Raw genomic sequence first — 15085 nt, 5'->3', positions numbered from 1 at the left:
TAACGTTAGTCCAGACAAACTTTTGTTACATACCAAACATTAGTACGTGCATCTAACTAGCTGCAGCGATGTTGGCTCCAGACAAATTTTGTTACATATCAAAGTGGCAATTCATGACGTCCATGAATGCACCTTTAGTCCCAGCCTGACTTGGGACTTGCCTATCATGACCAGGTACTTGTTCTTAACTCAGGACTCGACTTGGTTGAAATGTATCAAACACAGATGTCATCCACATGAGTAAAAAACAAAACATTTATTGTCTCATTTAAAAACAATCTGGCGTCAAACTGGAACACTGCTGTTCACATCACAAATACTTTGAATCAACATCCCTTTATAGCTCCTACATTTCCCACAATGCCAAGTAACTTTGCTGAGAAAAGTCCAAAACCTGAACTTAACTGTTCGTATTTTAAATCAAACACAAACTGAAGCTGTTGGAAAAATCAGGACATGATGTGATTTAATCCACAGGAGGAAGAAACACGCCAGATTGTTATAATTATTATACTGATGTTGATCTAATTTTTGCTTTTCCTTATGAAACACTGAACAGTTGAAACTTGCGAAGCCCCTCCTCCAAACAGCAACTGTCCAATCGTAGATTTGTTAATATGCAACACCGTCTTTCTTGGACTCTTTTCAAAAACCAAAAACACAGGAGCAAACATGAGGAATGGATTAAACTGTCTGAACTAACATAAGCTGCTAACATTAGCATCTGCAGCTAACTATCTTACCAGCTGCAGTAATGTTAGCTCCAGATGAATTTTTGTTACTTACTAAATGTTAGCATGTGAGGCTAACTAGCTTACTAACTGAAGTAACAATAGCTCCAGACAAACATCCTGTTAGATACCAACATTAGCATTTATGTGCAGTGTGAGAATGGAACAACTGACAGACGTAGCAACAGTAGCTAGGGAGGACGGGGCTTAGCAATTAGGGTCATTTACAGGGTACAAAACACTTGTGACAGAATCTGAAGCAGTCATGGTTCCCTTTAATCCAGATGTTCCAAATGACGAGCGACCTGTAAACTTTAATCACGTTTAAATCCACTAAAAAAATGTCTGCGGTTTGGTCTGTTTCTCTCTTTAACTCTAGTTCAGTCTGGACCAGGCTCTGCTTTGGTCTCTAGTTCCAGTCTACATGACTGCGCAGATCCTGGACCGTCCATCAGCGTCCTCCAGGCCCCTCTTGTCCCGGACCAGGACGGCCTGGTTCCCGTAGCTGCTGTACCAGGTGGACTGGGAACGACTCAGGTAGGTGGAAGGCGGAGCCGCCTCCAGCTCCTGCTGCTGCTGCTGCCACACCAGCAGGGATGTGTCTCGGTACCTGAGCCGGACGAAGGACTCGGACAGGGCCTTCTCTGCCAGGGGGGGATGACGTGGACCAGGAGAACCACGTGGTTCCTCTACAACAGGAGGATCACAGTCTGACATGTCGGAGGTGCCAGAGCTCCACAAGCCAGAACGGAGACGGTAAAGATGTCCAGAAGCAGACTGACCCAGCCCAGTGTGGACCCCCTCAGGTTCAGGTCCATGTCAGCCATGTTTAAGAGTCCAGCTGGTCCTGATCCTGGAGCAGAATCTGATGGAAGAAAACCAGGTCAGAGAGCTGTGAGTGTTATTTTGATCATGTTTGAAGTCATTTTTCACGTAAAAACCACTGATAAAATATCAGACAAATATCTCTGCGAAACAACCAAACTCCGTTAAAAAAAAAATCGGAATTTTACCTCACATAATACAGCGCAAATGTTTTATTTCTAAGATCCATTTTCTTAATTACAGTTTTCTAATGTAAGGATTTAAAGTTAGCATGTGTGGCTAACTAGCTTACAGACTGTATTAATGTTAGCTCCAGACAAACGTGTATGGCAAGCCGTTTTAACATTTAATAGCTAAATTTGACTATCCGGAATTAACATTATAGATATCAATAATTTCATTTTGACTAGTCGTAATTATATTATGACTATTAAGTATTTTCATTGAAGATATCTATAACTTCATTCTGACTAGTCAAAAGTACATTTAGAGATATCTGCAATTCAATTGTGACTAGTCAAAACAGAATTGCAGATATCCGAAATGACGTCACTTAAACCGACACTCGACTCGTCACACATCCTAAATGACAATTACAGATATCTGTAATTCAGTTTTGACTAGGCGGAATGAAAATTAAAGATATCTCAAACGTAATTATGACTAGTCAGAATTGTTGTGCAAGACGTTGCTCATGCGAGGCTTCCCATTCGTTGCTCATTATTATGGCAAGCTTTCCATTGGATACTGGCTCAGTAAACAAAACAATTGAACAGTGTTAGAAGAAGAAATGCACACGAAGAAGAAAAAGTAGAAGAAATGGCGGTTGCTGTTGTGGACAAGGTTGTCAGAAAATGCCACGAAATAGAACAAGTTTATCGCCAAGGAATTTGGTTTGAAGGGTTTTGATTGATTGACTAGGAAGCCCTATAGCCATACACATGGCAAGCCGCTCCTACCACCCACTTGCTCCCGCCTCCCACTTTTACAGATATCTGCAATGTCATTTCGCCTTGTCAAAACTCCAATACAAGATATCTGCAATTACATTCTGACTAGGTAGATTGCAGGTAAAAGATATCTCCAATTCGAGATATCTCTAATCAAAATCCATTCCAAGATATCCACAACCCGATTATAGATATCTACATCTGAATTATGACTATCCATAATCCCAGCTAGAGATATCTGCAACATAATTTTGACTAGTCTATGGCAAGCCGTTTTAACATTTAATAGCTAGGCCGGATATGTATTGCAGATATCTGTAATTCATTTCTTCCTATTCAAAAATAACATTTCAGATATCCACAAAGTAATTCTTCCTATACACAATTATCATTTCAGATATCCACAATGTAATTTTTACTAGGACAAATGACGTCACTTTTCCCATTCATGTGTATGGGGTTTGTCATTACAGATATCCATAATTTAATTGCAGATATCCACAACTCACATTGCAGATATCTACATCTGAATTATGGATATCCCTAATTCCATTTAAAGATATCTACATCTGAATTATGGATATCCCTAATTCCATTTAAAGATATCTCCAAATGCCCTTAATTCAAGATATCTGCTTTGTTTTTCGAGATATCTTAAAATGAGTTTTACCTAGCCAGAATTACATTATAGATATCTTGAGTTGGAATTACGACTAGTCAAAATTATGTTGTAGATATCTCTAGCTGGGATTATGGATAGTCATAATTCAGATGTAGATATCTATAATCGGGTTGTGGATATCTTGGAATGGATTTTGATTAGAGATATCTCGAATTGGAGATATCTTTTACCTGCAATCTACCTAGTCAGAATGTAATTGCAGATATCTTGTATTGGAGTTTTGACAAGGCGAAATGACATTGCAGATATCTGTAAAAGTGGGAGGCGGGAGCAAGTGGGTGGTAGGAGTGGCTTGCCATGTGTATGGCTATAGGGCTTCCTAGTCAATCAATCAAAACCCTTCAAACCAAATTCCTTGGCGATAAACTTGTTCTATTTCGTGGCATTTTCTGACAACCTTGTTCACAACAGCAACCGCCATTTCTTCTACTTTTTCTTCTTCATGTGCATTTCTTCTTCTAACACTGTTCAATTGTTTTGTTTACTGAGCCAGTATCCAATGGAAAGCTTGCCATAATAATGAGCAAACGAATGGGAAGCCTCGCATGAGCAACGTCTTGCACAACAATTCTGACTAGTCATAATTACGTTTGAGATATCTTTAATTTTCATTCCGCCTAGTCAAAACTGAATTACAGATATCTGTAATTGTCATTTAGGATGTGTGACGAGTCGAGTGTCGGTTTAAGTGACGTCATTTCGGATATCTGCAATTCTGTTTTTGTCTAGTCACAATTGAATTGCAGATATCTCTAAATGTACTTTTGACTAGTCAGAATGAAGTTATAGATATCTTCAATGAAAATACTTAATAGTCATAATATAATTACGACTAGTCAAAATGAAATTATTGATATCTATAATGTTAATTCCGGATAGTCAAATTTAGCTATTAAATGTTAAAACGGCTTGCCATACTAGTCGTAGTTCCAACTCAAGATATCTATAATGTAATTCTGGCTAGGTAAAACTCATTTTAAGATATCTCGAAAAAACAAAGCAGATATCTTGAATTAAGGGGCATTTGGAGATATCTTTAAATGGAATTAGGGATATCCATAATTCAGATGTAGATATCTTTAAATGGAATTAGGGATATCCATAATTCAAATGTAGATATCTGCAATGCGAGTTGTGGATATCTGCAATTTAATTACGGATATCTGTAATGACAAACCCCATACACATGAATGGGGAAAAGTGATGTCATTTGTCCTAGTAAAAATTACATTGTGGATATCTGAAATGATAATTGTGTATAGGAAGAATTACTTTGTGGATATCTGAAATGTTATTTTTGAATAGGAAGAAATTAATTACAGATATCTGCAATACATATCCAGCCTATCTATTAAATGTTAAAACGGCTTGCCATAAACGTGTGTTAGATACCAATAATGTAACAAGACGAAAATGATGCAACAAAGGGGAAAAGAACATAACAACACAGTAATGATGTAAAAAAAAAAAAAAAAAAACACACAAACGTGAAATAAAAGACGAAACAAAATTACATAAAGAAATGTAACAAGACAAAAAATGATAATAACATAAGATGATTAATACATAAAAGAAGTAACAACTTTTTCACTTTCACAGTAGTAAACAAGTTGAAGCGGTACTTTTACTGCAGTAAAGACTGTGACGTTGACCGCCTCTGGATCAGTCAGGTCTGATATTCAGCTCTAACTGAAGTCAAGCTGTGAGACGTTCAGGTGCTCTGATTTAGTACAGTAAAAATAGAAATCACAGTGAAAAAGAGTCATTTGTCTTCAGTTTGGCTGATTGATTATTGATCACCAGACAACAATAAACCGTTAACCCGGGTTAATCCCGTGTTACAGTATGAACGTGTTTCAGACTCACTCAGTCCCAGCTGCTGCTTCATCAGGCTGACCACTTCTTCCTCCTCCTTCTGTGTCCCTGTCGGCTCCCGTACTTTGAATCACCTCTTAATTTAACCTGCTGTCTCTCTGTGTGAGAAGCTAACAGCTGTTAGCTTCACTCTGCTGACCACCGCTCTTTTTAAAGTCTTACAGCTAATCCCGCTGCTAGCTCTGTTAGCTCCTTTTAGCTCCTGCGGACAAACAACACCAAAGACGTAAATGTCACGATGACGTCACTACGCCAGCCCGTTAAAAACATCAGATTACAAACTGTGACGGTATTCTCTCCGATGGTTTGTCTGTTGTTAGCATCTGCTGTCAGCAGCATTAGCATACCGCCGCCACTGAAGCTGCTGGTGCAACCAATAGCAACGGTGTATATGCAAACAGGTCCGGGTAGGAACACACGACACAGTGAAAAAGGTTCCTCCGTTCACAGCTTACAAACAAAATAAGACTGAAAATATTTAATAATCAGACTTCGGGCTCACATTTTATACACTGTTCATTTTGAAGGTAAACTCTTTATTTATGTGTAAGAACAAATGATTTCATTTGTCAGTTTAATGTTCTGCAATACAGTGGAGTACTACAGTATGAAGTAGCAGAAAAATAAAATACTCGAGTACAGTACAAGTAGGTGAGTATTGTCCTGGAGTCCACCTGCGCAGGTTAGCAGAATTAACTTCTATAAATGATGAAGACTTCAGACTTTAATGGATATTCTACAAAATCTGAATGAACAATTAAATATTAAATCAATATAAGGTGAAGGAATTAAATTTAGCAGATTTTTTGGTTTTAAGTCAAAACATTTAGAGGAGAAGGGTCTGAACTCTGGACTTAAAGTAAAATCCAAGTGTGTGCGTGTGTGTGCGTGTGTGTGCGTGTGTGTGTGTGTGTGTGTGTGTGTGCGTGTGTGCGTGTGTGTGTGTGTGTGTGTGTGCTGTATTTAGCCTGGATTGACTCCAGTCTGGTCCAGTTTAGCAGCAGATGATATTCTATATGAACACTCCGGGACTGAAACACGTCTGATCTGACATGATGAAGATGGTTTGATACTGAACTGTTTGTTAAAGGTACAATATGTATTTTTTTTTTTTTTTTAGCTCAAAGCATTTTGCACTGGAAATGACATAAAAGATGTAACAAGATACAAACAGTTTAAAAGATGTAATATGACATAAAAAGACAAAAATTATGTAACAATAAATAAGACAATAATTACATTAAAGGCGTAGCAAGATGAAAGGGACAAAAAAGACGTAAAAGAGAAAACGTGAGAGTAGATGCATCAATAACTATGTAATAAAACAAACATGATGTCAAAAATGTCACAAGACAAAAATGACATTAAAGTTGTAACAGCGGAAACACTGTAACAATAGATACAGCGATAATTACATCAAAGACGTAACAAGACGAAAAAACTTTTTGATTGTAACTTTTTCATCTGAAAGTGACAGAATAACAGTTTTGTTGTTCTATCAAAGATGTCTGCTGTGTTGCAGAGAAATCTACTGAAGTTAGCATGCTAACCAGCTAGCCCCAGGCTAATTCTGACCGAGTGTAACTACCATTATCTATTGTTTGCACATAAAAAAACATACTACTATTTGCTACTATTAGCTAACACTAGCATTAGCACATTAGCTACCGTTAGCTAAACCTACCACTGTCTGAAACTACTGTTAGGAAACGACTCTATTAGCTCTTGTTAGCTGTAATAGTTGAACAGTTTTTCTAAAGTTAGCAGAGTTTATTTCAGAGTTTGTGAAGTTTGGATGTTTGTGTAAAACACTTTTCTGATCTTCAGTCAGGATGGAAACACTGACTTGTTCATCTGTCACGAGTTTTTACTGAATCAGATCCAAACCAGACAACTAAGACAGGATCTGCTAGTTTCTGTGATATGGTGGACTGCTCCTTTAAAACAACAGTTTGAGGACTCTGTTGGCCTGTTTTATACTCTGTGTGTGTGTGTGTGTGTGTGTGTGTGTGTGTGTGTGTGTGTGTGTGTGTGTGTGTGTGTGTGTGTGAACAGCTGACAGTAGAAGAAGAAGGCCAGCTGGTCTATTTATAGCAGAGTCCCTCAGAGTCTCAGACCTGATCTGTTACAGTCCTGCAGTCCCGCACGCGTCTCCCAACCAGCTCCTCCGACACCCACAGACTGTCCACCGTCCTCCGTCCTCCATCATGCCCGGCAGCCAGGCCCGGTGCCGGGCCAGAGACCGGAACAACGTCCTGAACCGGCCCGAGTTTCAGTCCCTGAACCAGCTCCCCCGCAGGGAGCCAGGGCCGGGGGAGGGGCGGGGGGGCAGCGGCACGAGGAGAGTCTCGTTCAGACAGCCGAGTCAGCAGGAGGACGCAGGAGTGAGGTAAGACATGGAGGCTCCGCCCACTCACATCACGGCTGAAATGTCCTGATCCTGGACCAGGACCCAGAGCACTCAGTTCAGTTTGTAGATGAGTGTCTCAGTTATAAAACCAGGACCTGCTGCAGAGTCCTGAGTCCTGAGTCCACCACACTGTCTCGTGATGCATTTAAGAGCTCAGATGGTTTTCAGGAGATCTGCATGTCATTACATAAATGACACATAATTCACTGTTGATGCTAGTTCCATTTTACTGTTCATTCACAGCTGGACACAAGTGTGTCCTGGACTCACATTGTCCTGGTCTGTGTGTCCTTAGGGGGTCCAGGGACTCCTCAGAGGGGGGCTCAGCAGCTGATGGGGGGGTGAAGGACACATCTCGCTGGCCGGAGCAGGACTGTATGCAGCTGAATCCATCGTTTCGAGGCATTGCCCTCAACTCTCTGCTCGCCATCGACATCAGCCTGTCTAAGCGTCTTGGAGTGTGCGTGGGGCCCCACAGCTCCGGGGCCCCACTGCGCTCCATGGTGACCCTGCTGGCCCTCAGTGGACACGCCCTCACTTGGATTCTTGGGACCCTGATCTGTCTGTGGAGGAGCAACACACTGGCTGGACAGGAAGTCCTCGTCAACCTGCTTCTGGGTGAGGAAATAACCATGACATGACAGGCTCCGCCCACATTTTAACCACTGTGAAAGGATGTGGACACTCAGTGGGACTTTTCCTGATGGAGACAGTTTGATTAAATACAAACTGAGACTCAAACAGATGTGTCGAGAGAACATCTGTACCTACATGTAGGTGACATCACAACAGCTCAGGGGAACCTCGGTTAACTTTTAGGGGGCGGAGTCACAGCCTCAGCATTAGCCTTAACGTTAGCATACAAAAAAATGTTAGCATGAAAAACTAATGTCAGCATAAACGTTAGCAAGCTCTGAAATGTTCTCTGTGCAAAGTCTTTTATGTAATTATTGTCATATGTATCGTCACATTATTGTTCTTTTTGGTGTCATTTTCATCTTGTTACATTTTTTACAGAATTTAATTGTTACATTATTGTTGCTTTGTCATGAGTTTTGTCATTTCTGTCTAATGTATTGTTACACTGTTTTTGCTTTGTTACGTCATTTTTGTTTTGCACTAAAACAAAAGTAAAAATGAACAAGAAAGTGAAAAACTAAATACTCAAGGAAATTAAAGTACCTGAAAAATCTACTTAAGTACAGTAAGGAAGTATTTGTACTGAGATACTTCCCACCTTTGGGTATTTCTGTCTCGAGCACGTCGTGTTGGCGTCCTGTCTGTAGGTCTGTCTCTCAGCGGTCTGACATGTGACCCGTCTGTCTCTCTGTTGTGCAGCTCTGATCCTGGACGTGATGACGGTCGCTGGGATGCAGAAGTTGGTCAAACGCAGGGGACCGTGGGATTTCCCTCCTGGGTTTCTGGACTATGTCGCCATGGATATGTATTCTTTCCCAGCAGCTCACGCCAGCCGAGCCGTCATGGTTTCCAAGTTCCTGCTGAACCACCTGGTGCTGGCTGTCAGTCACTTACTATGATTATTATTATTATTGTTAAAAGTTTCCATGACCTGCTGTGTCGGTATCATGACAGAGTCTACCTGTCCTCCAGGTGCCCCTGAGGATCCTGCTCTACCTGTGGGCCTTCCTGGTGGGCGTGTCTCGAGTTCTGCTGGGTAAACACCACCTGTCGGATGTCGGCTGTGGATTTGCTCTCGGCTTCCTGCACTTCAGTCTGGTGGAGTCGGTCTGGCTGGACTCTGCAACCTGCCAGACTCTGATCTCTATCGGAACCCTGCGCTGGACTCCGCTGGTCTGATCCGGTCTGAACCTGACTGCAGATTCTCACCTGTGGATCGATTGTGAAAGTCTATTTTTGGACAAAAATAATCTTGTTCCAGTCTGGTCTGTCTGGACTTGATGCTCCGAGACACATGCTGTACGCAGCTTGTTTGGACCAGTTTGGACTGGTCTGAACTGTAGATTTAAGACGGCTCTAGACCAGTTTGGACCTGGTCCTCCCGCTGGACTCCTGCACTTAAGACTGGTCCGGTCAGAGGAGACAGAAAGACTGACTTAAGTCCTCCGTTTGTCTAACAGTCACAGCATTAGCTTTAGCATTAGCGATTCACCATTTGATGCTGCTCTCATGTTTACAGCCAGCTGATTGGACGACGTCAAACTGGAGAAGGAAAACTAACAGCCGCTGGAAGAGTTTGTTAATGTACGAGATCAGAAATCTGCCGACTGTGTGTGTGTGTGTGTGTGTGTCTCAGGGTTTTTTAGTTTCTCACTGAGCAAAAAGAAAAACAACATGAACATTTTTCTCAGACTAAATTAAATCTAAAGTAACTTTTAAAAAGAAAAATTGTTTTACATTTTCTGAATAAAAACTAAATGATAAAGTGAAAACAGACAAATGAATAAAAACTCAGGATTTGATTCGTCTGTTTGACTCTGAGCATCTTTGTACAGTTCAGTAACATCAGCTGACACCAGCGCTTTTAAAATGAAAAAAAAACAAAACCTGATTCATGAAGAAATAAAAGCAGAAGCGGTGATGAACGGGTTCGTTGGATAGATGAGACACACAAACACACAGTCCTGCAGAGGTCGTCACATAGTGGTCAGGTCGTTCTTGGTCACATGTGGATTCGAACCCTCGACCTTTGGATCCTCAGAGACGGAGACTCACAGACTGAGACACTGAGGAGACGCGCTTCCCTCACACCTTCTTACAAGTTGATCATCAGATGTGCAAAACTGGAACATTTTTATCCGTTTAAACTTAAATCTCGTACAAAAGTCAAAATGCTGAAAAAAAAAGGTGTTTTGTTAAATATTTTGTCAACGTTTCATCAAACATCGAAAAGTAAATGTTCATACAGAACCATGCAGTCAATTATGAGATGTAAACTTTTCACATTTGTGGCGCCCCCTAGAGGTGAAACGCCTGTGCTTTCAGACGTTGGCTTAGCTTATTACGGATTTTTTTTGACAAATCAAAATTTCTTTGATAACTTTAGATCAGTAAAGTCTGTAGATGATGTGACCCTTTTTCTGGATGATCGATCCAACGGTCTACGAAAAGTTCACGAAATAGATTTTTGATAAAACGAAGAAAAAGTCTTCAAAGTTGACATTTTTAAAGCAGAAGACTAAATGAGAAAAGATTCAGATGAACTGAACAATTAAAGTGGTCAAAGGATTTTCGGTCTGCGCTCAGCTGTTTTCAGGATCATTACAAAAACACCTTCAGGTCAGTGGGTGGAATTTGCAACCCGCCTGCCAATTTTGGTGAATTTTTGTCTCATGGTTTTTGGGGCACCGACACTTTAGAAAGACAGAAAGAATAATTAGAACAAAAACAACGGGGCTCTGCAGCGAGCGACGCTGATTGGACGCCTAAAAATCCTCCTTCAGTCTCAACCAGGTACCGACACACCTGAGTGTAACCTCCATCACTGCAGCGAGATGATAACAAGGTGTGGAGGTGAGACTTTTCTGTATGAAGTCTCTCTCTCACACACACACACACACACACACACACACACACACACACACACACAGTCAGAGCTCATAGTCAAAAATCTTTATTTACAAATAACTGAAAACAAAAATGAAAAAAAAAAAATCGTCCAATCACTGTTGATCATTTGTTTTCTCATCAGCTGATTGTTGAAGTTTCTGGAAACAGTTTGAGTCATGATGAAGATGAGGACGATGAAGAGCTGCTGTTTGTTGTTCCAACAGGACAGAGAGTCAGTGAACGCAGCAGAGCCACAAACACACACAGCTGCTACGAGAACATTCACTGTTTTTCAACACAGACAAAACTTACATGTATTTAAAAGGAAGATGAAACAAGTTACATTTTCTTGTTTCTAACTGGAACTTGATATATTTTTAGATTTATAGTTTGACATATTTATCTTTATAGAAGTATGGTTGCGGTTTTGGTTAACTGGACCGTCAGCCTCTCTGTGGTCAGTTCATGTGTGCTGCATTCATGGACTTACTAAAATATCTTTATCTTTAGGCATTAATGAATATTATGGAAATTATCATTATGCACAAGCTGTGCTCCCGGAGTAATTTCCTAACAGATCATTTTAAATTATGCACATTTTTTCTTCTCTCTACATTTTTAAAAAATATTTATTATTAATATTTTTCTTGATCATATTTGTATTACATCTCAATAACAAAGACTACATAAATATTTTAATAGAAGCTCTTTCTTTCTTTCTTTTTTAAAAAAAACCTCAGAGAGATATTACTTGAAGTCTTTTAATGTGAAATTAAATTGTCACAACAATAAAAAAAAAAAAAAAAGGACTCCTAGTTTGTATTACAATCAAATTTAATCAGATCTGAGTTGTAAAACAGTGAACTCGTCCTTTAAAAACTCGAGGGACTTGTTCTGCAGTTTTTACTTGATTGAGTCAAAATGTTTAATGGTGTGAACCAGGACTCAGCTGATCTGGTCTGACTGTGTTTGTGGCTCTGAGTGAGTTCAGGTTCTGTGTTCATGTGGATTATCACTGATAACGTGTGTGTGTGTGTGTGTGTGAGTGAGTGAAACCAGGACAGTTCAGGGTCTGGACCCGGGTCAGGGGTCAGGATTCAGGTCTAACAGTCACTCTTCCACAGTTTGATGGTTTTGTCGTTTTCCAGAGCGGCAGAGGCGATGATGTTTTCTGTTGGATGACAGGCGGTCGAGATCACGACGTCTACAGAGACACACAGAGGGAACTGACATCAGACACAACAACAACAACAACAACAACTTCTTCTACTTCCTGTTTACAGACGTCCTGCAGAGAACTCTGAGAAACATTATTAGAGTGAAACTAAGAACAAGGTGTGAAAAAACATTTTAGTGAAATTAAATAAAAATTAAAACTAGACTGAAACTGAAATTATGTCGTTTTCTTACAAAACAAACTAAAATTAAATAAAATATACAAGAATGTTGTAAAATGAAACATTTTTCAACAATGGAAGCTAAACTGAAACAAGAAAAATCACATCGGAAACTAAACTGAAAACTGAAGTCAGGGTCTAGGAGACAACGTCAGGGTCTAGGAGACAACGTCAGGGTCTAGGAGACAACGTTAGGGTCTAGGAGACAACGTCAGGGTCTAGGAGACAGAAATAAAGGTTGTACCTGTGTGTCCTTGTAGTTTCTGAACGATCTCTTTGGTCTGCAGGTTCCAGATGTAAACCATGCTGTCCTCAGAGCCCGACACGATCCACTGAAACACACAGAGGTCAAAGGTTAAAGCAGCTGACCCTAGATCAGTCCTTTGGCCCTCAGAGACACAGCTACAGGTGAACATCACTGACCTTCCCTCCTGTGACAGAGAAGTTGGCGAAAATGCAGTACTTCTCATTCTTATGGCCGGTGTACGTCTTCAAACACTGAAAACACCACGAGGACAGAGACGGGAGATTAAACTACTGAAGACAGACAGACAGACTGAGACACAGACAGGGAGACAGGGAGACAGACCGTACCTTTCCTTTGCTGTAGTCCCAGAGCTTCAACGTGCTGCAAACAACAAACACAGAGTTAACTGTATGAAACACAATGATCAACTCATCGATTATTTAATTAATTGCCAAATATTCTGATAGTCAATTAATCCGACGTCATCTTGGACTCGGAGAAACGCTGATCAACATTTTCTGACAACTAACTGATCAATCAAGAAAACGATTGACAGATTAATTGATAATGTAAATCACTATTGGAAAGAACATGATCCACATGCTTAGACACATTTTCACTGTAACAGGATTATTTAATCGAAAAAATAATAATCAGAACAATCAATAATGAAAATAATCAATAGTTGCAGCCCTAAAATTTACTAAATGTTTTTGTAAGCAAGAGTTAAGTGAGTTAGCCACATTAGCATCAGGGTCCATAAGTGTTAAACTTCGCTACGCTACTTCTGAAGGTTAAAACACACAGTTATTATGATTAAAAAAACTAACTTTAAAATGAGCAAATTGAATACGACCCCAGCTTAGAGCTGTTAGGGTTAATAAGAGGCTAGCTAAAAGTTAGGGTTAGGGTTTGAGAGTTTGGTAAGGCTGGACCCCCCCCTTCAAGATGAACTGAGCCCAGGTTCAACTGACTGACTATTATATGAACTAGAACTTCATTTTAAAAAGAAACCTTTAAACTTCTGTAAACATTAACGTCACTACAGCTGCTAACAGACTCATCAGGATGTTACTCTTCATGCTGTGATACTGACTTGTCCAGTGTAGCAGCCAGGATGTATTTTCCATTTGGAGAAAACTTGACAAAAGACACCGGAGGATTGTCGTCATCTGAGGGGAGAGACACAGATTACTGTCCCATGAGCAGTTCACAGTTCACACATCAATCAAACAATCAATCAATCAATCAATCAGTCATTATTCTTTATTCCCATAGACAGAAAAGACATGTTCAAGTCCAACTGAAGTCACACTGAGTCTCTTTCTGTAGTCAAAAGGGGCACATCTCTGTCTGTGTCTGACTGACAGCAGCTGGGGTTTGGGCAGGTGGGTCAGTGTTACACTGAAGGGAACCAGAGAGTGTGTCTGTACTGCTCTGTCTGTACGGTGCAGTGTTATTGGTGGTACTGAGGACTAAGAATCAAACCAGCTTCTAACTGGACTACAGAGACATTTGCGGGAACATTTAGATTCTGTTTCCTGTGCTGCAGCTGATAATCTCTGCAGCCTGTCAACTGATCACTGCTGGTGAGGTTCAGAACAAGAAGCGTGTTCATGTTTGTACTTTAAAAGTAAAGTAAGAAAAAGTCAACTTCAGTGTTACTTTACTCACCAATCAGAGTCTTCAGACACTGTCCTGATGCTGTGTCCCAGATCCGACTGCAGACGGACAGACGGGACACAAGCAGAATTTAATCAGCCTTCATTCTCCAGCATGACGTGTTTCTATGCTATTACTTGAGTGTGTGTGTGTGTGTGTGTGTGTGTGTGTGTGTGTGTGTGTGTGTGTGTGTGTGTGTGTGTGTGTGTGTGTGTGTGTACCAGAGGCCGTCGTAGCTGCTGGAGACGATGAGCGAACCATCTCTGTTGAAATGAACCTGATCAACAAAGACAGGTGAGGGGTCAGAGGTCAGGATCTGTCCCAGGTGATCAGTTGAGAACATTTTTTTGTAAATTACAATCTGATCAATGGATTGTCTTATTTATGAACTATGTGAGGTGGACAGCTGTCCTTCAAGCAGGGTCAAAGGTCAGAGATCTGGACTTACAGCAGAGACGGGGTCAGAGTGAGCTGGCAGAGTCTTCAGACATTTTCCTGTCTTGACGTCCCAGATACGAACGCTCTCGTCAAACTACAGACAGACAGACAAACCCACAGACAGAGAGACAGACAGGTTAAACATCAGATATAAACTCAGTGTTTGTGTTGTGTTCAGGTGAAGCAGCCATCGTACCGATCCAGACACCACCAGGTTGGACTGAGGGTTGAAGTTACAGCAGAAGACGTAGTTACTGTGACCCTTCAGTGTCTTCAGACACTTCCCCTGCAGAGACACACAGACAGATGTTTGGTCCTCTTATGACAGCAAACTGAATAT

The 15085-nt window shown here is 40.7% G+C and overlaps 3 protein-coding genes across 4 annotated transcripts in view; 1 reads left to right on the top strand and 2 right to left on the bottom strand.

Moving 5' to 3' along the window:
• Nucleotides 1-876: 876 nt before the first annotated feature.
• On the bottom strand, nucleotides 877-7318 carry brd3os (BRD3 opposite strand). 2 transcript variants are annotated; one of them, XM_084727764.1, is made up of 2 exons: nucleotides 7181-7318; nucleotides 877-1596 (listed from the first exon to the last, which is right to left on the bottom strand). In XM_084727764.1, the coding sequence occupies exon 2, from the start codon at nucleotides 1446-1448 to the stop codon at nucleotides 1152-1154; it is 297 nt and encodes a 98-aa protein (XP_084583890.1). In that variant the 5' UTR covers nucleotides 1449-1596; nucleotides 7181-7318; the 3' UTR covers nucleotides 877-1151. The 2 variants fall into 2 exon arrangements, 1 of the variants encoding a protein (XP_084583890.1); XR_014771447.1 differs by lacking the exon at nucleotides 877-1596 and adding an exon at nucleotides 4684-5265 and having other exon boundaries at nucleotides 7181-7308.
• LOC146319732 (inactive phospholipid phosphatase 7-like) lies at nucleotides 7271-9914 on the top strand. The gene is made up of 4 exons (XM_084727762.1): nucleotides 7271-7452; nucleotides 7769-8091; nucleotides 8812-8993; nucleotides 9085-9914. The coding sequence occupies exons 1-4, from the start codon at nucleotides 7271-7273 to the stop codon at nucleotides 9289-9291; spliced, it is 894 nt and encodes a 297-aa protein (XP_084583888.1). The 3' UTR covers nucleotides 9292-9914.
• A 1135-nt stretch (nucleotides 9915-11049) lies between these two features.
• The window catches only part of LOC146319731 (WD repeat-containing protein 5-like), a 7509-nt gene continuing 3473 nt past the window's right edge, over nucleotides 11050-15085 (bottom strand). The window contains exons 5-13 of the mRNA XM_084727761.1: nucleotides 14942-15031; nucleotides 14756-14839; nucleotides 14529-14584; nucleotides 14320-14366; nucleotides 13742-13817; nucleotides 12993-13026; nucleotides 12822-12896; nucleotides 12643-12730; nucleotides 11050-12205 (exon numbers count right to left, since the gene is read on the bottom strand). Of these exons, the coding sequence (XP_084583887.1) occupies nucleotides 12105-12205; nucleotides 12643-12730; nucleotides 12822-12896; nucleotides 12993-13026; nucleotides 13742-13817; nucleotides 14320-14366; nucleotides 14529-14584; nucleotides 14756-14839; nucleotides 14942-15031 (651 nt within the window). The 3' untranslated portion in view covers nucleotides 11050-12104. The remainder of the gene's footprint in view (nucleotides 12206-12642; nucleotides 12731-12821; nucleotides 12897-12992; nucleotides 13027-13741; nucleotides 13818-14319; nucleotides 14367-14528; nucleotides 14585-14755; nucleotides 14840-14941; nucleotides 15032-15085) is intronic.

Source organism: Lutjanus erythropterus, chromosome 10 (genome assembly GCF_056507025.1).
Source record: "Lutjanus erythropterus isolate fLutEry1 chromosome 10, fLutEry1.hap2, whole genome shotgun sequence".
NCBI classification, from domain to species: Eukaryota; Metazoa; Chordata; class Actinopteri; order Lutjaniformes; family Lutjanidae; genus Lutjanus; species Lutjanus erythropterus.
This window is presented reverse-complemented; position numbering and strand designations above follow the sequence as displayed.